The sequence below is a fragment of the Nanorana parkeri genome, unplaced genomic scaffold (genome assembly GCF_000935625.1).
Source record: "Nanorana parkeri isolate BGI_ZX_2015 unplaced genomic scaffold, ASM93562v1 scaffold13, whole genome shotgun sequence".
NCBI classification, from domain to species: Eukaryota; Metazoa; Chordata; class Amphibia; order Anura; family Dicroglossidae; genus Nanorana; species Nanorana parkeri.
The window spans coordinates 1,707,197-1,730,632 of record NW_017306281.1 but is presented as its reverse complement, the minus strand read 5'-3'; the positions used below and the strand labels follow the sequence as shown (position 1 = coordinate 1,730,632).

Here is a 23,436-nt window from a genome sequence, read left to right as displayed (position 1 = left end):
CACAGATTATACCAATGCCATTTTAAATGAAGGTAATCCACTGAATCAGTTTAGTCAAATGGAGTTTGCCCTGCACACCTACATCAAATGTATTAATTGTCCACGCAATGGGATAGCCATCTGGATTTCAGTGAGGAGACCACAGCATATTCGCAACAGTACAGAAGCCCGCCAAACGTGGCAAGATGCAAATCACATAATAAAACAGTACAAAAGGGTGCAGCTTCAACATATGTTTACAATAAACATTCTGCTAAACATCACTGATCAAGGTAATGTACATGTGTGGTATAATCCATCCAAAGTCAATGCTGCCAATAATATTACAACAGGTCAAACAAGAGACAAACAGGCTGGCCTGTAATAAATTAGACAGAAATGATGGCCTCAAAATCTAACACACCAATGAAGCTTTCCAGGTCATGTGTGTAGGACCATTCCCATAAGAATAACTGCAGAAATATAACAGACCTACTTGGCAATATATTATGGAGCACTGGAGCCCTTTTCTAACATGCCTGTTCACATTGTGCAAGAAAATAAAGAACCCTATTCTGACAAATACATAGATTGCCACTGCTGGTCGTGTTCTGAAAAAGATGACGCTTGATTCACTGGTCAGTCTCCGGCTACAAGAAATTGAGTAACAGTTCTAGAACAATCTAGAAACATGCAGCAAGTGAAGCTAGAAAACAAAAATTTGCCTATCGGTTTCAGGCCAGTCACTGAAGTGTTCAAATCAATAAACCAGCATGAAATTAATTCAGCCAGACTTTTCAGGCAGGTTAATAATGACAGGCTCCATATTTTGGGGGGAAAAAAAACTTTTTTGTAAACAAAATTGATCACATTTAGAAACTAATATGTCAGGGGATACATTGTATTTAAAGGCTCAAAACATACATTCATAGCCTTAAAGTATTTTAAACAGAAAAAAAACTCAAGCAAATGTTACCTTTTTGTATTTCTTTTTCAAGTCTAATAAGGTTTCAAGTTTGAGCTGCTTTCCAGTATTGGGTCTGTACACGAGGAAAAGCTTCTTTTTTGGGTTAATTTCTTTAACTAAAATTGCAGTTTTCTTGTTGTTTCTTATCTGAGAAAGAAAACAGAAACAGTTAAATCCAACTGCAAAAGGAAATAAATTAAACAGTGCTAAAATAACCAAGTCTCAAACTGTGAATGTGCAACACCACATTCTACCCTATGTGGTATTAAAGTAGTCCTGTCATGAGAGAAACGTGGAGGTGGTCATTACTGATCTCTCCTAAAAATAAGAGCTGTCTAGCTGTCACACTAATCCTCATACTGCAATCTTGTAAGTCACTATCCCCAAACATGGTGAGGTCAAAGACTGCGGGAGAGCTTAACAGTCAGTCAGCGGGACTACCTGGAAAATGCCCTGTACTAAGGTCTTAAAGAGTGAGAGGCCAGCAGTCACTATAACAGAAGAGAGGGCAGAAACTTGACCCATGATGGCAACAGCAAAACACTGGCTCAGACCCAGCTACAGAAAGGAGAGAATTTATCCCATGAAAAAAATAAACTCCTGCAGTGGAAGCCCCAAGACTCATACCAAGTGAAGTATGCCTTCGACGCACAATGATGCCCCTTGCGAGAAGTATACTATCAAGCTTTTAGTATTGTAGGAATTAGACTTGGAGATTGCCCTGTTGCTAAATTTAAGAATAGGGTGATCAGGGCAATCAGGGGTGCCGTACCTTTCCAAGAGCAATTTGGTAACCAATCGCTGGACAGAATGAGCGAAGCGCGCTTTCGCTATCGATTCCTCACAGGCAGAGTGCATTTGGTATCACTCCGCCTGCGACAAGAGCCGGTGCTATAGAGGAAGCAATGGCTTATGCGGCTCGGCTCCCTCCGCTGCCGCCTCGCTTGCTCTAGCTTCGTTTCACCACTGATTCTCTCCCGCTGCTCTTCAAGTTTCCCCTTATGCAACCACCGGCCCTGGAAATGGTCACAACTAGGTCTTATTTTCGGGGTAGGTCTTATATTTTAGCAATTCCCAAAAATAGAACCAGGTCTTATTTTCGGGGGAAACAGGGTACATCTGCGAAACAAGTCCTGGAACAAATGTAGGTGTAGGGACCACTTCCTGGGACCAGGAGGAAACCTTCCATATACAGCACCCTGAATGCTTCCCCTTCCTTTTTCCTCTTCTCCATAACGTATAAGATGTTCTGTCGTTAACAGAAGTGAACTAAGCAGGTCTGATAAAATCGCTTGAGGATAACATTGATAACACTGCACAGCACTGACGGGCAGCACTGGCAGTATCTGCAGGTCTTTTTTTCTTGTCCATAGAGGGACACAGGAAGTGCCCAAGCCTGAAATGTATATGGTTGACAAGGCTGGAAAGTGAAGTTCTGGCCGTTCTACCTCTCTTGCCATGGCAAGACTTAGGGTTCCTCCCTGAAGATTGATGTATGCCAGTGACATTGTCTAAATCCAGATAGGATGACCCTGCGGTACTATATTCCAATGCTAGAGATCAAATCAGCCGAAGTTTCGGGATCTGCATACAAGACTGACCAGGACTCCTCACCAGACCAATGGGCTGATGTCCATCGTGAGGATTCTCCAAAAAAGGAATAAAGGAGTTCTTACTTCAGAGGACTCTCATGCAAAAGTGGAGAGTCATAGGAGTAGACAAACAAGGATGTTTTCTTAACATACAGAGAGAAAACGACTTTGCACTCTGTTCCTCCGGTTTTTTTTTTCCATTAAAGAAGATGCTCTTGCCACAAGTAGAGTCCTTTATGATGTTGTCAAGTGCTGGTCCAAGAGATGCTGTCCCTTAAAAGCAATGCGGATTTAAAGAACAACGCCGGGCAGAATAATACTTAACCCTTGCAGTGGGGTTACTTTCTGTGTCCCTTTATGGACAAGGAAAAAAGACCTGTAGCTACTGCCAGTGCTGTCCTACAGTGTTATCAATGTTATCCTCAAGCGAGTTTATCAGACCTGCTTAGTTTGCTTCTGTTTACTACAGAACAAATTCTTAAACGTTATGGAGAAGTGGAAAAAGGAAGGGGAGGCATTCAGGGTGCTGTACATGGACCCCTAAAAATGTCAGCACCTTGCTTCAGTACTCCCCTCAAGAGCCCCCAGCCCCAATACAAGCAGAGGGTGGCTCTAAAGAGGAGTTATGCAAATATCAAACTGCCTTGATGGATGTTAGTCTGGAGGAGTAGGAATTCCTTGGCAGGCTACATTTGCATGCAGACTGCTAAAACCCACATGTGATGCTAAGCCTCCATGATTGAAATAACTGAAATCCAATGAATAAAAGGGGTGGCCAGGGACAGTAAGGCTGGGGAAGGAAAGCTAGGTGATGCTAGGAGTCCTCAAGCCAGGAAATTGTTAGCGTTATAAGACTTGCTGCAGCCTCCAATGCACACTGTGAGAAGCTCTGTGTGCAGCAAAATCAGCTTAAGCCATTTCAGTGTAGGAGAGCAGCCTGTAAAATGAAGGGTAAGGCAGGAGTTAAACTTTAATGTACACTACACATATTTGGTTCCTATACTTTACATTTTAAGGAAAGGGTCATGGTTGAGATCTGCTCTAAAACAAAGTACTGTACTCCCATCTAGGAGGTAAGTTTGTAGGAGTTACCCAAAAGCTATTAAAGAGTTGGAGTGAAAATTCAGAGTTAGGACTTACCGGTAACTCTATTTCCATTAGTCTTCCAGGACAGCATGAGGAGATTCCATCTCGTGATGCTGTCCTGGAAGACGTTATGGGAAAATGAATTTTAGTCTCATATCCTGGCTTGAGCATTAGTTTCTTCCTATACTTCTTGAATATGGTTTTATTTCTGGCAGGTCCCACGAAGCATTACCAAAACACACAAACTTTCAAAAAGGTAGAAAAATGCAGATGTACATAATGCCTTCTTTGCAGCAACAATAAAATTAAAGACTGGGGCACTGTAATACACAGCCATGCAGAAAAAGTAAACAGTTACCTGCTGTGATAAGTAAAAGCCATCTTCTGGTCCAGTTTGCTCAGCCCAAATTTTTGTTGCATCTTCCCAAGACATTCCTCTTTCTACACTTATCTGTGACGATAAAGAACAAGTTTAGAGTCAATCATTTCTAGGTAGCCAGGAAGAGCACATGAGCAATGTGTAAGAACCCAAATTCAGAACCGCAGACAAAATCCTAAACTTTTCTATGGTTTATAATGGCAGCAAATCAGAGATTACTACTATAAAATGTTAAAACTGCTGATCTCCTTGTCTAGACAACCTGCATTTTGTGCGAGATAAGACCAATGAGTCATGCTTTGTCTGTGTTTGCAGAGGACTAGCCACACACAGCTCCATTCTTTTCATATCTTTTCCCTATTTGCCTGTCAGAGGCATAGTAATCCCACAAATTTTTTTCGCTGCTTAAGTAGCACTTAAGAGGTTTTATGTTTACAACAGAAAAAAATCCAAACTACTATTTGTACCTTCCATCTCTAAAAATTGGAAAAAGCCATCTTTATAATTTTATTTTATTATGCACAATACATGTGTTGTATTCTGAAACTGCCACTTGAAGTGTGCGCAAACCTACTTGTATATCTGTTTAAAAAGTAATAAAAACATTTTTGAATGAAAAAAACAACAAAGTGGGACAAGAAACCTGAACAGCATTTTAAAAACAGAACTTACTGTGTACAATTCTACATGGCCTGAAGTGGAATATCCTGGTGTCAGAAACTTCTTAACTTCAACCTTACAAACCTTTTCATCCCCAGAGCCGAGATCTGAACAGAAGAAAGGTACAAATGTTTCCAAAGTACAGATAATGGTTTGAAACGCTAAAAGCATGCTGGTTAAGTGTTTTTCAGTACCTAGAATTCCCATGTCATATCTGCCATTTTTCTTTGCATTCTGTATAACAGCACTGAGTGTGTCAGAGAAGTACTGAAAGAGCGAATTCTGTTGGTGGACTTCCATACCCAGAATACGGTTAAGAAACTTTCCAATATTGTTGTAATCTGTAAAAAAAACAAAAACAATTTATGGAATGTAAAATATTTCCACTTATCCAATACACTCTGCAAAATTACGTCTTTAAATATATATATAAAATAAATTTATTTTGGCTAGAACACTTGGAACACTATGCACTTAACAGTACATGAGAGGGCCTGTTATGGGTCAGTGTTTTGTTTGTGCAGGCCATTGCTGCTTGGTCACTAAACATGAATCAAAGCATGTGTGATAATATAAGGTGTCTTACCTGCCAAATGCTTGTCAGCCTTGCCCAAAGGGCTTAACGCAGAAGAAACTTGAGGAAATTGTATTTGCACGGTATGTGTGTGTAAAAGTTAAATATAGGTATTCTATATATAATCTATATATCTGAAGGGCAATACTGCCTTGTATTAAGAATTACAATTTTGAGAGATGACCTGCATCTATATAGGTAGAGTACCTTACAAAATTAAAGGCTGCTGTACTTCTGGTTTTCTGACCAGCATGATTGCACAATGCCTTATCCATTATTCATGCAGTTACAATAAGATTTTGATTACTCCCAACACACTTACGCTAAAAGCTTTTGCATGCAATAAAACATACCTTTATCAAGAGTCAAAATTCCTGAACGGTCTTCAACATTTATAAGCCCAACACCAATTAACCCCTGGCGAACATCTGAAATGGAGCATAAAAAAAATGATTAAAAAAAAAAGTTGACAGGTCAAGAACTCAATAACTGTAAGGGCATTGGTCCCCATCAGATTCCCCAGAACCTGTTCTATATGATTGCAGTTTTATGTTTTTTTCAAACCTAATATGTATGTATGTATGTATGTATGTATGCAAGCATGCATGCATGCATGCATGTATCTATATGGATGAATGGATGTGAAGCTGTGTATGTTACTCATCCACTTTACTGTGTAGTGATACATTAAAAATAAATAAATTACAACAAGTTAAAAGAGCACCAAAAACTGACAAGTAGAAGGCAGAGGCTGAATATATAAAGTTTTAGGCCAGGCATAAATAGGAATTAATTATCTCTATATAATTCAAAATGTTTAAAGTGATGGTGCTGATCATACAATCTTCTAGGACTCACCTTTAAAAAAATCACCAGGATAATCTGGAGGTGGAGAAACCAAAGGAGCATCCAAACTCACAATAGATTTCATGACGATCTCCAAAGCATTTCTACCATACTGCAAGGAATTGACATACCATCAGTAACTACAAGCACAAACATACGGTAGAAATCATCCACAAGTAGAAGATCAGCCAAGAGGTTTTTTTTTTCCCATTTAAATGTATCCGTTTTGGTCAGAAATAGTGCAGTGCTAGTTAAAAGGACAACTGATTTTTTTTTTTTTTTTTAGGAAAGATCTCTGCTGTTGGTCTAAAGCCAAGTATTTCTAAACTGGTCCAGTGCATCATATTTCTAACCGACTCCTAAATTATACCTCTTGGCCAGGGGCGTAACTAGAAATCACAGGGCCCCATAGCAAAAATTTGTATGGGGCCCTGTGATTTCTAGTTACACCCCTTGAAGAGCCCACATAGCTCACCTCAGGGTGACCCTGCAGAGCCCACCATATACTCTCTATACTCCTTACCTGTCCGCCTCTTCTTCCTACGTCTTCCCTCCTCCGTCGCCTGGCTCGCTCCCTCCTCCGTCGCCGGGCCCGCTTCCTTTTTTTTTTGCTTTGTAGACCTACTTATAATAGTTACTGACCCAAAAACATCTGCTGCAAAAATATTGCTGTCTCCGGCTGCAAAGACTGTATTTAGTCAGATTTATAATAAAGAACACGAAAATTCTAGTCACATTTACATGAATTGCTCCCAAAACATGTCAATATACGCTACATTGTTGTACGCCGTGCTGCAGTAAGGACACCATAGTAAAAGGCTGGGAATCAAATTCTTATATACAGTCATAAAAGTAAAACAGGAAACCACAAACTTACCTTGTTATCAAAATTAAAGCGGCTCAGATCTCTCGATTCTGTTGCTCTCCTGTCACCATGTGTTAAGGCCCCCTTTATTAAAAAATTATAGGCATTGAACATTTTCACTGAAAAACACACATATGCACATTTTTATAATTATTTTGAATATAAAAGAAACCAAAATACGACAAAAACTAAAAATAGGACATAGAAGGAGTTGTAATAGAAATCTTGCACAAAGATTCCTCATGCACATAGTACAGGTATAAAATGAATGCAAAACATACCAAACTTTCTAATCTCTTTGCAACAATTGAAGCAAATCGTTGTTCTCCGGCTAATTCAGAAATGAGGAAGACATATTCTGGAGCAGTAACTTGATTCGATCTGTGCGTTCTACCTGTGGAATATAATTTAAATTAATCTCTCTCTATAGACATACAGTTTTACAAACATTTAGTACATGGCAAACATATTTAAAAAAGGGGCCTGGTGTACACTTGCTGAACGCGGCAAAGACAGTAATTCTTAGACACTGGAAATCTCTGCATCCACCTTCACTCAAAAAATGGCTTTCACGTGTGACTACCGTATGAGAGTTGGAAGAACTTCTTATAGGTATTTATATAGTGCTCACAAATTACGCAGCACTTTACATAGTTGCACATTCACAACAGTCTCTGCCCTCAAAGAGCTTACAAACGAAGCACCAGGTATTTAATACAAGTCCCTTTAGCCAAATCACAATTGCAACCATTAACAAACAATAGTGCATGTTGTATTCCTCAGCAATCCTCTTTAGTTCATATGGATGGCCGAGCAGACGCCACACACAGATCTTCTGGGTATAGGACCAGCCAATGTCCTCTAGACCAATGGCTGGAAGGTAGATAAGACAGGTCCCCTGTCCTGTCATTAGCCAAAGGAGATGCCTTTGTGCAGTATTTGTTAGCAGAGGGAGAAGTGACAGCCTGCAATCACTGCTAGGCACGCCCCCTGTCTTGTGTTTGGCTGGGAGGAATTACTGCAGAGTGCAGAGTGTGTGAGCTGGGAGAGAAGGGAGAAATGACCACACACACACACAAAAATCGCACTATCCTCTATCATAGTCTGCTGCAATACTTAGTGGCACGAACCCTTATTTCATTTCAGGGGATAGTGGAAACCCCTCAGACTATTCTAAAGGGGGGGGGTGTCCCCAAAAACGCGTTCAGCCACAGCAACAGTACTCTGAGCAGCTAGTGCGAGTTCCATCTGACAGTTTCCATTAGGGTTTGTGTGATCAGCTTATGTTATGGAGTTTGTCACTGACCATATGGATGCACACTGTTTTCAGAGTTGTGCGAGAATATCAATTGTTGTTTGTTAATAAATGTTTTTCACTTTAATACTACACGAGGGAAAGTTGCCTTTTCTCTGTTTTTGGCATGTTGTCAGGAGGAGGTCCCGTGCTCTTGTCAGAGGGCCGACATCCTTGGTGAATTGTTTACATCAGTTGTGGGTCCTAAGCAGTCCTTGACCATTATCACGCAGGAAATTACTTCTAATTTATGATATAATCCTGAGGTAACGATATATAGAAAACCCTACTTTTTTTGTATCTTGCACATATTCTCTGCAACTGGCCTTCAATTAATTTTTGCAGACACTATTAATCTCTGATTGATGCATTGCTTATAGTGACAGTTTCACCAAGCATTATACCTTAAAATATAAAATCAATATTCAAAATCCAAATACAGCCATGCAATCATCACTTTTGTTAGCACATAGTTACTGTATAGCCAAGCCTTATGTTCTACACAGCTGAAAAGATAAACGGAGGTTAGACATGCCAAGAATGCGCATATCTCTCCATCTATGTGTGTAATCAAATCTGTTAATAGCCCAGTCATTGCACAGCACAGTCGGATCATACAGTATATAAGCCTTGAATATAAACATTTTCATCTTCTCCAGAGATTCTCAACTTACCAAACTGCTGAATGGCACGGTCTGCACTCCAAGGCAATTCCAGGGTCATATGTACCCTTCGTCTCTGGTTCTTAGCTCTGCGGTCAGCTTGTAAGGATATTCCTGAACTGGCAGCTTCTGAGATGATTGCTATATTCTGTAAAACAATTAAAAGTTAATATATACTCTACTCATAAACAAGTATAAACACTAACACATCAGGGAACATTTACCTTCTCACCATCCATGAATCTTTGCTTTTCAGTGATATTAAGAATTTCTACAGGAACATCAAGCTCAGACCGTGACTCATACGATATGCTTCCATCATCATTGCTGACCACCCTGCCCTTCCGACCAGTCATCTTTAGGGGTGGGTAAAAAAATAAAATAATACCCCTTAGCTTGATGCAATATACCAAGTGAACACAATGCCATTACCAAATCTGCTAGGTAGAGTCTTATGGCTCTATAAAGGCTGGGAAGCTGATCAGGGTTTTACAGAGAACTGATGAAGTAACTACCTCTGCTACATTATCAGGACCACCAAGCTCATCAATAAGCTCATCCAATGTGTTCGGAGGAAGTGCTTCTACCAAATCATCCAGCTTGTCCAGCAGTTCCTTCTTCATTTGTTGGGCCCTTTCCACCGCATCTTGACTAGTTACATAACTGTTGCTGGCATTGGTGTTTGTGGCTAAAGCACTACTTGCTATGAAAATAAAAAAAAAATATATATAAAAAAATTGTGGATAACACAACTACAGAGCAAAAAAAAAACATCTATAAAAAGGGCTGTAGTGAACATTCCTTACCTGGAAGGCTGGAAGCAGCACTTGGGGGAACAGATTTAACAGATGAAAAGCTGGGACGTTTAGACCCAAGTCCTGAAGCTAATAAGGCACTTTGAATGGAATCTGGATCAATGCTTTTCTTTTTCTTTTTTCTATCCTTACTCTTCTTATGTTCTTTTCTAATAAGCCAGGGATCTGTATAAATGCAAAGTTTTTGTTTAGCAACTGGGCACAGGTGAACATCAAGAAGAAACTTAAGACGGCAACTGAACAGCACAGCAGGTTGGTGGTTAGCACTTCTGCCTTGCAGCACTGGGATCTTCTGGTCAAATCCCAGGCCACAACCATATGGGTACAAGAACCTACCAGACACATGATGAAGTCTTAAGTACATGAAAATATTACAGGTTCAAAATTCTCCCCTGAAAAGGTAGGGTGTCCCTGGTCAAGCTAAAGCAGGAATTTTGTAAAACGGGGGAGAGAAAGCAAAGTATATAGCGTTATAGTATACCAAAAAGAGAGTCTCAAGTGACACCCTAAAAGATACTTTTTAGGCCTACAACATAATAATCCAGAATATTAGGATATGGACAGTAAGGGCTGTTGGCTGTTAAACAGAGGTTTTAAAAAATACTTCTGGATAAAGAGACCATTGCCTTGGGTCCAAGTGTTGTTGGCTGAACTTATCCCTTCACTGCTCAACTGCAACATCCTCTAATTAGGGTTAACAGAATTGCTTTTAGTTCCAGTATCTTGATTTACAGACTGACTACCTTCAGTGACAAAGTCCCCTTAATCGATAAAGGTGTCCTCCCCAGCTAGTCGGGCTGGCATCTGAACTTTCCAAGTTAACGGAAGGAGGAATTTTCCCAAATCCAGGGCTGAATTCCCAAGTCACCAGGCCAGAGATAGCCTGGCCTTGGCTGTCTGGCACATTTAATTGGACTATCCAAAGAATGATCTCCCTCATCCAAAGCAGCTAGAATGTTGTTGCAACATTCTAGAGTGGAACTGGGCAAATGTGACTGCCTTGAATTAGGCTACCATTAAACCCAGAGCTCTTATTCAAAAAGTGGACAGTTGGTTGGCTCCTGGACTGTGCAATACAAACTTGGGAGCAGAGAGTATGGAGTTTCTCTTATGGAAGAAAAAAACTCTGGACTGAGCAGCATCTAAAACAAGACCCACATACTTCAGTCGTGGGTCAGTTCTAGCACTGACTTCTGAAGGTTCAGTATCCAATTGAATCTTTGTAGTCTGAACAGTGTGTTGGATATTGACAGTCTGAACTGACTGTTCTTTCAGCAGGAGGTCATATAGGCATCAATCTCTGGGAATGCCCTCTGAGCGTAGGGCTACAAACTGATAGCGTTGTGTACCCACAGCTGAAGGTAGCACCGATGCACTAGAAAGATGGTGATATGCAAGTATGCATCCTTTTATATCCAGAGGCCAAATAGTTGTCCTAATGCAGAGAAACTATGAACTGGTGGATTCCATGCAAAAATTCTGCATTAGAGCTAAGACATTGAATGCTTTCAGATACAGGATGGGGTGAATGCCCCCTTTAGCTTGGAGAACAGGTTTGAGCAGAAACCTTGAAATCGTTCCCCTTTTGGAACAAGGACTGATTCCTTGAGACAATAGCTTTGCCAAAGCAGCATGAAGATCTGTTAGTCTTTGCAGAGAAGTTGGCAGATGTGACAACATGAAACGAGGTGGAGGCGGAGATTGAAACCCGAGTGGATACCATGTCTTTTACAGATGCATGCAAGATCCTTGTGGTCCAGGTGGATTATGATGGAAGTGGTTCCCTGATTTAGATTTGGGCTTGGAGGCCAGGGAAAAAAAAAAGAAAAGAAACTAATTTGTTCCACTGACATGCGTGATAAAGTTGTCCAGAGGCACCAAGGACATGTTCTCCATCAAAAGGCATATATCCAGTAAGTATTTCTGGCATTGTTGTTTTACAACCAAAGGGTCCCCTGTTATTAATAGACAGGCGACTCATTTTGGATGACAAATACAAGATCCACTAAGCTATCAACGAGGTATTCCAAAACAGTGATCATCAGCTCTAAACATTGCAAAACGGAGTGATCAGTAAGGATCATTTCAGGTTCCTTGGACATTTATGTCCAAACCCAGAGGGTCTGATAAATGGACATGACAGATATGACAGCTTCCAGGGCAGGACCTGCCAAAGTGAAAGACTTCGAAATGTTCGTCTTTTGTCAACATGGTGCTTAAAAGGAATTCTCAAGTCACAGCACAAAATAAATATCCCACCATGCATTGCTTCCCTCAAGCAAAGATGATGTTACATTGTGGGAATTTCAGATGTCGAGTTGTAGTTCAAAATGGTGGCTTTGTTATGGTGGTGACACAAGGAAATAAATATTCAAAGGGCTGAGTGAAATGTGTGTGCATTGAGGAACTACATCCTATGGATATCTTCAATAGGTATATCTACAAACATCTAGACTGATATAGCTATTAAAAGGTGGGATAGAGCTTAGGTTAATTCAATATAATATAAAAATATACATTTGTAGTTTTGGGAAATGAATACCCTTTAAAGTTTATTTCCACTTTGGCAGCCAAATTGGGATTAAATGTATTTTAGATCTGTTAAATGTTCCCATTCACATAGTTTAACTCTGAAAACTGAAAATGACCATTTTTAAATGCTCTTTTCTGAAAATTACAGGAATAAAAAAACCCTACTTAATTCTCCCTTGCTATGCAATGTTAACGGGGTGTCAGGGGAGTTGTGTTCACCATAATAAACCCTGTATATACTGTGCAAGCAGATTTTAGCAGTTGTTAAGTAGGCATGCAGGTCTGTCAAAAATCGCAAGACAATACGGTATGTTAATGCATGGTCTCAGTCTTGTCGCTCCAGTCTGTCCCTTATCTCTTTTGCCACCTTTTCAACGCAATAGAAGCTGCCCATAAGAGTCTTTTGTATAATCCTGCTCCAAAGAAACTAAAAAATATATATATTGGGAACACAACCCTATAGTGGTGGTGGAGGGGTTCTCAAATTTGACTGCAAAAAAAGGTGGAAAAGCTCATTGAAAGCCTTTTTTTTTTCCACTTATGACAGCAATGTACACCGAGGTAACATGAAGCAGACATATGATGAAGCTGTTGTATATGAACACAGAAACTTACATTTTTATTTTGCTTTCCTCTTCATATCATGGAAATGGCAGGCTCTGTGCTGTGCAAGAAATGTGTGCAAATCTTCCCCACCCTCCCCCAGACAGTGTATTGTGTGTAAAGGATTTACACACTCCCCTGTCAGATGTGAACTGGCGAGACATGTGCCTTAGTGTCCACAATAGCTCCATAAGTAGCCGCACTCAAGAAACTAACTACAAGATTTTGACGTTCTGGTATAGGACCCCCCAAATTTTGCATAGGATTGACCCAGATGTACCGACACATGCTGGAGATGTCAAGACAGAAGTTGGCTCCCTCCTGCATGTCTTTTGGACCTGTCCTCTCTCAACACACTGGAGAATTTATATTATCGTCTCAGGTAACTTGTACAACCTGTGCAATACTCACCTGCAACTCTCCTACACGAGTTGGATGATCTTCAGCGCTCGCCTCCTAAATCATTGCTCAAGCATATGATTAATGCGGCTTGAGCAATTATCCCAAGGAGTTGGAAAGAAGTCAGACCACCTTCCTTAGCCGAATGGATCCGACAAATAGATCACATACATGAAGTGGAAGAATTGCGATTCACAAGACCAGATGCGTTGGACAAATTCTCCCACATCTGGGCGTGCTTGGACCATTTGACCACCACCCCTGAATATCTGTATCTCAAATCCACTGTGTGATTAATCGATGGAATAATAGTTTCTATTGGAGATACTGGTCGGAGCAGCTTTGGGAAAGGCTGGGGGAGGACCCTCGGTCATGGTGAGGTCTTTTGCCTGTTTTGTTTTACTATTTATTTCCTCTTAGTCATCTTTGTCCGCTTACCCTCTGTATCCTCAATAGGGAGGCTCAAGATAAAAGAGCATTACTTTTAGCTGAAGGGATAACCGGAACCATAGGCAAACTTGTTCTGACATAGTTAATGGCCCGATGATGCCCGAGTTTTCGAACCAGTTATGCATATATACGGACTAAATGTTTTTGCTTTTTCTACAACCCACGTTTCCCCCTTCCCATCTTTTCTTTACCCTTATTGTAAGGATGTAATTTCAGGAATGTTCTATTGGCTGTGTTATGCCTTGTATTTTATTCCTTTGTATACAAAACGTAATAAAACTTATTGCAATAATTTTTTTTTTAAAAACCCAGCTATGGAATCAGCAGCTTTGTCAGGCAGTAACTCATCCTGAGACTCATCCTCAGCTGAATGTTCAGACAACTGCAGAACATATGTGAGACTCTAGTGAAGAAGGCGTAGAAGTAAGCTTACAGCCCCTATGTTATGGATCAGCTATTATGGCCATGTTTTTATTTTTAAAATTCAGAGTTAGGACTTACCGGTAACTCTATTTCCATTAGTCTTCCAGGACAGCATCACGAGATGGAATCTCCTCCCCCACACACAGGAAACACGTCACTTATTGCCTTACACAGGCAGGCCATACAAGGAAGACTTCCCGGGCTCACCACATGGAAGTCCTCTCTCAGCGTTCTGTGACGCGCTCCCCAGCTTGACTGAGGAAACACAAAAGACTGAGGGAGTGGAGGAGAGGAGGGTCTTTTAAACAGATTAAGTGACGTGTTTCCTGTGTGTGGGGGAGGAGATTCCATCTCGTGATGCTGTCCTGGAAGACGTTATGGGAAATCTAGCATGGCTGATCCTCCCTGGCCTCCCAGGAGCCCCACCTGAGGGAATTAGGGGAGACTGAGGAGCATGTGGACTTAGGTAGGAGACAGTGATCCAGGCTTTCAAGCTGTCCTGAAGCCATTTACAGGATTGTGAGCTTGAGAGCCCCCCAGAGGACTGATTCCTTTGTGCTTAGGATCCGACATACTGCTAGTATGCTAATATATGGGAACAGCAAGGAGAACTTTATCACTAACAACCAGCTGCAGAAGCAGGGAAGGTGTTAGAGAGCAACAAGGCCAAACCGAGGGAAGATCTGTGACCTTTGCAAAGAGAGTAGTAGCAGGAAACTGCCACATGCAGAATCCAGTGAGCATATAACATTACATATACAATTCCCCACTGTAGCAGGTATACTCCAAGTGAAGATTCAGAGAACAGGGTCACAGCCATGGAACTGTAATACACTTTGCAGCTAACAAACCAGTGCATTAGGTGCCTGGGAAGCGCCACTGGCAGAACATCATTCCCGAAGGTCACGTTACAAGCAGGCCCCACATGGCAAGTTCAGCCTGCAATGCGAAGCCGAGATTAGCAGATCTGGATAGCCACATTAATGAGCTCAGCATGCAGCTAAACAAAAAGGATCTTGATTGAAGAAAATTTTTTTTTTGATAAAAGCAAATAACTAGAAAAGGGTTTGGCTTTTCTCCTAGGAGAAACAATGTCCATTCTCCAAGGACCCCAGCAAAAAATTAATAATGGGGAATGCAAATACTTGACTGAACAACAGCTTTTTTTTCTTGTTTGTCAGTGTCCAATTCCTCTTGTAGGCAGCTAAATAACCCAGTGTTCTATGATCTGGTCTAGTGTCCTTTAATGAACAATCTAGAAAAATACTATTAAAACCCAATATGTGCTTCCTGAAAGTACACTATGCTGACAAAAAGTTAATTCAGGAGACATTAGAACAGCACATTTTGTTGATGTCCACAAGGGAGAGCTTTGCATTTGGCCAAAGATTTACTGCATCCATCCTCCGATGAGGAGAAGATGAGGTAGAAGAAGGAGTTTGGCCCTGAGCCCCAACTCCTACCTTATGGATGTGAAATGCCCAGGCTGATATAAGATCATTACTGTATTCAGCAATGCAGACAGTTGTCCTTTGTGTAGGGTGCTAGTCAGTCCTGTCCCAACCCACGGGGGGGAAAGCCAGGAGCACAGAAAGTTGTTTTCAGGAGAAAGCAATACAATTCTTCATCTCTGTGAAACACTGCGGCACCTTGCAGATTGCCCCTCAGGATGAATTGCCTTACGTCCAGCTCGCACACCACTTTCCTCACTGTGGTATATTGCATCTATCTCGTTGACTTTTGTAATTCAGGGAGATTTTTTCCAATTAAAGTTTATGTGCAAACCATTTCCTAAATAAATCTAAAATTGGCAGTTGGGGGGGCAGCACATTGAGTTGCTTTGCACCAAACGGTTTAGGTTCTAATGTCAAAGGCAAAAGGCGTAAGTATAGCCCTTAATATTATTAAATAAATATATATTTTTTTTATCTTAATGCATTTTCATAAAAGGCCAAGCTAGAAACAATTACAGAGAATATAAAGTGTGTAGCCCAGCAGTGAACACTATAGGGGAATTTTAATTTAATTGCTTGGACTTATTTCAGTGGTGTGTATAAAGGCCAAGAAACCCCCCTACAATTGAGAGCCCAATTTTTGTATTTTCCATTGACAAACAGCACTCACCATCTTCATCATCTTCACTAGATTCATCCCTAAAAGGGTTAAAATCATCTTCGTCATCCCCAGAGCTTACAGATTTAAAGCTTTCACTTTCACTCTCTGCTTCCTTATCAGATGCATCAGACTCGCTGTCCATCTCATCTGAGCTGCTACCAGCAAGTCCACCTGTTTTGCGTGGTTTTTTGGCTTCACGTGACAACTCCTCACCTACAACAAAGATGTAACATGCAGCATGACAGGAGGAAGAAACTGGATTTTACATTAAACCAAAAGAACCCTTAAGAGTAACATGTATAAAGCAGGAAGAACATAGACCCACCTTTCCTCTTCTTTGTTTTGTTGTCTTTAGATGGACTGTCTCTGGGAGAATTGTTATTGCTTTGTGCTGATAAGTCGATTCCTAACAGGTTTAAGAGTTTCTTTCGATCAGGAGCAGGGAAATGTTTCTCAATTAGAGATTGAAATACCCCTCTAAAAACATGAAAGGTGAATGCATTAGTAAATGTGAAACTGAAACCCTAGTGACTTCGATCTCGAGCAGCGCCATATATCTAACCCATAATCAACATGGGACCAAACAGTACATAGTCCTACCATCAAGTAGGTTGCTGAAAGTGATAGGATACAAGTGATTTAAAAATTAAGCCTACCACAAACTGTGCTTAATCCCATATGACAGCACTGGAAAATCCATAGCCCGAGTAGGGGGGAAAAAAGCTGAATATACGCTTCTGGGAAAGGGTAATGTATATCGTTTCAACCCTGACGGGGAATTCTCCCCATCGGATTGTTTTGTCGATTAGACTCTAGAATGCCTAAACAAACCTATTTTGAGCGAACAAGTACTTTAGAAATAATGGATGTGGCAATGGTAGATGTGGCAAATTATTAACAATACAATTCATATCTGAACTTGGTTCTACATACATATCTGGACAGACAGCAAGATAAACATGGAACTCACTTTGCCGTAGACACAAAATCATTCAGCTCTCCACCACCTTCTTCCAAAGCTTCCAGAGTTCTTGCCTCTCCAGTGGATTGCAAACCAATAACCACACACTGAACAAAAAATAAAATTTAAAAAAGTTACATTGACTGTGGCAAATGCATTTAACTAGAATATCAAACAAACACTGAGCTTACCTTTCCATTTTTTATTTCCTCACGAGCAAGCTGGACAACTCTCCTGACTTTGGACGCAATGCAGAGGTATTTGAAAAATCTCTGATGTGCCGACCAGAACTGACCCCACATTGACTTCTTCATTCGTTGCTCAGCATCAATTAAATCAGCAGCTTGTTGAAACCTCTCTCTGGCCAACACCCACTTGAGAGATGAAAAAGAATAGCTTAGTTAGTTATAGTTAATGAGTCTTCATGTGTAAAACCAAAAATAAATGATTTTACCACTATGCAGATATCCCCGGACTGACCACTGAGGGATCTTAGAGCAGCAGTTTAGGTACAAAGTATTTTAGTGTAATGACCAGAAGGGAGCGGTAGGGTCACAAGGGTGGTGTTATCTTTTTTTTAACTATACTGTAGCTTACAAAATTCACTGTATTCCAGAAATCAGCCTGTAGATAGCAGCTTACAGTGCAACCAGAATTACACACACACGTAAAATAATGTGCTGAACACCAGCAAATAACATTTTATATAAAATACATTCCTTACCATTTTCACAGATTTATTGTACATTTTTACATAATGGTGGCTGAGAGAAACTTCTTCAATTTTGAAGGTCACACCAGTAAAGCTCAGCTGTCTTGCAATATACATGCCTCTCAGTTTCATATCCATGGCAACAATTTCCATGGCACCCACACCCCTAAAATAAATGAAGGTTGAGGGTTAATGTAATAATGTACAACACAGTAAAATAATTGTCTGATACTCTGTAACCTAATTTCCATAACACTCCAAAACTTAAGGTGCTCCAACAAGAAAATACTAACTTAGGCTTCATTCACACCTACTAAGTAGGTGTGCTTAGGGGTTCCTGCCACAGGAATCCCAAATATGCTGTTCAGAAGCAGCATTTGAAAGCGGAAGTCTACCAGCACTCTGCATGTAATCGTAATACTATTACATGTGGTTAGGAAGAGATCACTATCCCTGAACGTATCAATTGTGCTTCCAGGGATAGTGATCTATTCCTAACTGCATGTAATCATATCACATACGATTACATGCAGAGTTCCAATGCACTGCTGCTTATAGATGCGGCCACTGTCACCCGATCATTAACTTGAAGGGTGACAGCTGCCGCATTTGAATGGCATATATGGGGCAGGTATCCCTAAATGCTCCTACTTGGTAGGTGTGAATGTAGCCTTACACTAGGAAGTTGACAGTTGGCCTTGTTGCCTCCATACAAAGCAACTGGTTTGTCTCCCATCACACTGAGGAGCCAAGAGCTATGGAAGGTAGAAGAGCACAAGAAAAAGCGCAAACTTCTTACTGATTGGCAGTATTTACATAACAGAGCAACCTGTGGTGTGGAGCCTTCAAGACATCAGGAAGGTAATCAAGGGACTTTGCATGCACCAACTTTCTCATAGAACTTGACACAGCAATAAGTGAGTTTCTTCAGAAACAAGTGTACAATTATCCACTTGAAAAATAAAAGCTGAAAAAACTACTGATAAGAGGTTTATCCTTATTCCTTACAAGAATCGGGTTTGAAGGCTCAGGTCTATCCTGACTTCCACTGATTATTTGATGTACAAATGCATGCACGTGGGTAGATGTAAGGGCTAGCTTAGGTCTACTAAGACTCCTTGCTTGAGGTCCTAACTCCACCCCACCTGGATGAAGGATTTTACTCTTCCAGCTTCACTAGTTATAAGATCATTATGGCAAATCTGAGGTGGCGGGGGGGGGGGGGACATTCTGTGGGGGGGGGGGGGGGAGGAGAGATAGAAGAAACCTTTTTGTTTATGCAGCATGTTCAGTACCTTTAGTGCATAAAGTATGCATGTGCAGACCATTGGTGGCTGTCTGCAGATTTCCTAGCATATATAACTCTGGCTTTAATCAGCTTGTTCTGTAGCTCCAACATAATACACGAATGTCTACATATAATATCAGGAGAGCACTCCCCACCACCCAAATGGCCAGTTAGGCTGCCCATTACAGCAATAGACACTATTATGTGCAAGCCTGGCACTGCAGGCAGTATACAGATTAGAAAATGGGTAACTAAACTAAATCAAAACATGTACCTGTTTTTAATACACCAACTATCTTGGCTCTTTAAAACTAAAGATTAAATCATATGCCATATACTGCTGCTGCTTTACATCGAGAGTGGAAGCTTCATAGATCTCACTGTAAATCCGTACAACACGCTATAAATTAGTCATGTAACTGTATTGTCTATTCAGACGCAATTTGGCCAAGTCAATCAGAAAAGCACCAAGCATAAGTTTGGCCACACAAGGTATGGTTTAGGAAAGTGAATGGTAAAGGAGGGGGAACAAATATCAGCAACATAGTGCTAAATAGCTTATCATGTTTTAGGGTTCCTTTTATTGAAATTAGTCATACATACATAATCTAACTTCACTTAAAAGCTTTGCCAATACAGATGATCAAAATAGGAAAACAGAATACATTTTATTCAGTTATAGAACTATAAAAGTACACAACCCTACCTTCTTTCCACTGCCTGGATGAAGTCATTAAACTCTCTAAATGGAGTACCTTCGCCCCAAATTCCCAAACGACTCATATAAGCCATATTTCTTGGCTCAGAGGCACCTGGAGGACAAGAGCTTCGTAAAAATGGTGAAGTGAAAAGATGTGGTTTATCATCTTGCTAACAATAATGCACATACCTGTGGCACTAGCATATATAACTCTGGCTTTAGGCAGCTTGTTCTGTAGCTCCAACACCGCTAAGCCAGTCTTAGTTGGTTTTGAGGAACCAACTGGACAAAGATTTTTAGCCTTGTGACATTCATCAAATACAATCTGTTTGAAATTAACAAATTAAGGAACAACAAAAGAAAATGGACATATTTCTTTAGCTGCCATAACTTATTTTGTACACAAAACATGTGTGAATTTGTCATATACATTGGACAGATTAAAAAAATAAATAAAATATAGGGACGTGAAATCTGGTCAATTAAAAGGATACAACGCCATCAAAGTCCCCTCCACACCAATGAAGAAGCTGCTTTAAACGAGTTTTATATTTACCCCCTGACTGACTTTCACCAATCAGAGAAGAGTAGGTAGCAAATATAACACCTTTCTTCACACTTCCATTATGTTTTGATGAGATTTTACCATATTTAAACTGTAGAGATAGAAAACAAACTTAGTAAACCTTAGTGCAAGATGTAATGAAATAATTTGATATGGTCTACAGAATTCATTTGACCAACCTTGTTTAAAGAATGGACCGAAATATTTTTTGCTCCAATATCTCTCAGATCTCTTTCTGCATCATACTTCAAGTCATTTGACACACTAAACCTGCAGAACAAAACCTGTTAGAGGATATGATATCCAAATATTCTAGAGCTAATGATCAGTTATCTATACATCTCTACCATTAGCATCACCATGTATGTGTCATCTTAAGATAAAGGTGCACAGCAATGTGACCAAAGGCAGAATCTAGTCAACTTATGGAAGAGGTTAAGTAATGTTAGTTCATATTTAACTTACCACAGAGATCTTTTCCTACTTAGCAAATAATTTTCATATATGATTCCAGCAATGGTTCTTCCTTTTCCAACGCCAGCACCATCTCCAATTAAAAATCCAGCTCTCTCACCATTAGGAAGGAAAGTTTCATGTTGCTTTATAAACAAGAACAATGTACTGTCAGCAAAGGGAAATTAATATTAAAAATGTACCTTATGTAATTATTTGCAAAGTTTGTAACCAACCTGTGCAGCATAGGTTACAGCTTCCAACTGCAGAGCAGATAGCCAGCCATGGTCAATGGATTCCTCAGGGATAGAAGTCTGAAACCAAACATCTGGAGGCGTCACACTGGAGAGGGAGCTAGTTTCTACAACAGGATCCGGATGCCGCAGCCCAACTTTAACTAATGTATGGGGACAGAAAAAATAAAATACATTTATGTATGTTTTTGCTTAAGTCCCTGTTGACACCTGGGCATTTTGACGCTGAAAGCTTAAGCGTCAAAACACACAACACAAGAATTCCGATTCAATTCTATGGCCCCTGTTCACACCTGAGAGTTTAGCAGCAAGCTGTAAAAACGCTGAACGCTGGAAAAAGGAGCATGGGCTTCTTTCAGGCAGATTCAGCGCGTTTGTGCTCCATAGATTTCAATGAAAAACGTGCATGTGGGGTTTTTGTGCAGAAAGCAAAACAAAATGACAAACGCACTCATCAATTCGTTATCATCTTTACAGCAAGGTGCACACGGAAGGGCTTCAAACAGAAAAAGGAGGTGCCTTGACGCGGCTTTCACATTTACTGCAGAAGACGTGTATCCAAACCTCTGCTTTTAACCTTATTGGTTAGACAGGTTTTTTTGCATGCTGGCGAGTGTGCCTGGAAACTTTTTTCTGTTTAAGCCCTTCCGTGTGCACCTTGCTGTAAAGGTGGTAACGAATTGATGAGTGCGTTTGTCATTTGTTTTGCTTGACTGATTTGGTGCAGTGACGCATGGGGGGGGTCTCAGCTGCCGTTGTGATGTGCGGGGTCCCTTGTGCGTACCTGTGCCTTTAAGGGAGGTTGGGCTTCCTCCTGACAAACCTGCACCCAATTTAATATTTTGCCCCATGTGCTCCAAAATGGAGACTCATAGTTTAGAGTTAGGACCGCACTATATGGAGGTGCCTTGACGTGGCTGTGCGGCTTTCACATTTTCTGCAGAAGACGTGTATCCAAACCTCTGCTTTTAACCTTAGTGGTTAGACAGGTTTTTGTGCAGAAAGAACGTGCGTTTTTAAGGCGCATATACATTGTGGAAGATCACCTGCAAAGCACACGGAGAAACAAAATGGCCGATTCATGTCTGCAAAATGTTGATTCTGAGGCATTTAGAAGTCCAATACAGGCACAACCATGCCTGTATGACCTGCGCAACCCCTTTATAAAAACAGAGGAAGGAGGAGGCAGGCTTGTATACAAATTGCATGCCAGGTTAGGCCAGAATGGGAATCGTTCCCTACATCCCTGAAGGACAGCAAAGGTAAAACATGTGCATGTGACGTGTGGCATGTGGTGCATCTAAAGTTTGTTGTGATACTGTTGTAGCTTATGTTTCTGCTTGCCTGTGTGGCTATTGTAGGTCTGTGCAGCTGTAGATCTCCAGGTGTTGTGGAACTACAAATGCCAGTATGCAGCTACCTCTGGGTGTCATGCCTGTTTCTTTTCTGGGTGTACAGACTTTTATATGCATCACAGGACTTGTAGTTCCACAGCTGCTGAAAGGCTGATGTTGTTAACCCTTGGCTAATGTGTAGAAGTTTATTATGTCATGGGCAGGACTTCTTTTCATTGGACAACACTCAACACACCCATATGCAGAAACACGTCCAAAACGCGCATTTAGGGGGAAACTCACAAACATGTGAAAAGCACGAAAAAACGTGCAAAGGGAAAATGTGCGGAAACGCTGACGCCTAGGTGTGAATTAGGATTAAGAACTTTTATTGAAAGTGACTATGAACCAGCCGAATGAAAATGTGTAATAGTAACCAAATATTTTTTTTGTAGGCAAGGGCCTTTAATGCAAGCCTTTACCAAGAAACACTAGGTGAAAAAAAAAGTCCATTAAAAGGGGCTGCCATTGCGGATCTTCTGAAAATTCTAGTTGCTTAGCTTTTGTACTGCCTGAGTGGGTTTAACACTTGCAGTTACCGACCTCCAAGGTAGGAAGATCAGGAAAGTCCTTGTACTTGTGGTGAAGGAAGAAGGACCATGAGAGCCAAGCAATTAGTATTTTTGATAGCAACCACAGCCTCTATATTTCTTAAACAGGTTTTCTTTAAAGCAAACTGTCTCCAGGAAAAAAAAGCAAAGCTTTATATTATCCTGGGCATCCCATAATTCAAAGTATTCACTTGTCTTACAGTTTGAAATCAAGCCAAAGAGCTCCAGCTTTCAGTTAAGAGAAGCAGGATATGATGTGCTTGCTATCAGGCAAACTAGCGTTATTTGTTCCGATGGCATGCTCCTTTTATTTTTAA

The 23,436-nt window shown here is 40.6% G+C and overlaps 1 protein-coding gene and 1 pseudogene across 2 annotated transcripts in view; one reads left to right on the top strand and one right to left on the bottom strand.

The window, feature by feature from the left end:
• SBNO1 (strawberry notch homolog 1) overlaps positions 1-23,436 on the bottom strand; it is a 45,532-nt gene that overhangs the window by 6,767 nt on the left and 15,329 nt on the right. For both annotated transcript variants that reach the window (XM_018557391.1, XM_018557399.1), the window contains exons 7-29: positions 21,157-21,317; positions 20,933-21,066; positions 20,647-20,737; positions 20,397-20,558; positions 20,092-20,227; positions 19,909-20,014; positions 17,927-18,080; positions 17,394-17,576; positions 17,212-17,309; positions 16,567-16,718; positions 16,251-16,454; positions 9,711-9,884; positions 9,420-9,613; positions 9,129-9,260; positions 8,917-9,052; positions 7,230-7,342; positions 6,961-7,032; positions 6,096-6,195; positions 5,591-5,665; positions 4,858-5,004; positions 4,676-4,770; positions 3,983-4,075; positions 956-1,093 (exon numbers count right to left, since the gene is read on the bottom strand). In XM_018557391.1, coding sequence (XP_018412893.1) covers positions 956-1,093; positions 3,983-4,075; positions 4,676-4,770; positions 4,858-5,004; positions 5,591-5,665; positions 6,096-6,195; positions 6,961-7,032; positions 7,230-7,342; positions 8,917-9,052; positions 9,129-9,260; positions 9,420-9,613; positions 9,711-9,884; positions 16,251-16,454; positions 16,567-16,718; positions 17,212-17,309; positions 17,394-17,576; positions 17,927-18,080; positions 19,909-20,014; positions 20,092-20,227; positions 20,397-20,558; positions 20,647-20,737; positions 20,933-21,066; positions 21,157-21,317 — 3,050 coding nt within the window. The remainder of the gene's footprint in view (positions 1-955; positions 1,094-3,982; positions 4,076-4,675; positions 4,771-4,857; positions 5,005-5,590; positions 5,666-6,095; positions 6,196-6,960; positions 7,033-7,229; positions 7,343-8,916; positions 9,053-9,128; positions 9,261-9,419; positions 9,614-9,710; positions 9,885-16,250; positions 16,455-16,566; positions 16,719-17,211; positions 17,310-17,393; positions 17,577-17,926; positions 18,081-19,908; positions 20,015-20,091; positions 20,228-20,396; positions 20,559-20,646; positions 20,738-20,932; positions 21,067-21,156; positions 21,318-23,436) is intronic.
• On the top strand, positions 13,129-15,762 carry LOC108787215 (annotated as a pseudogene).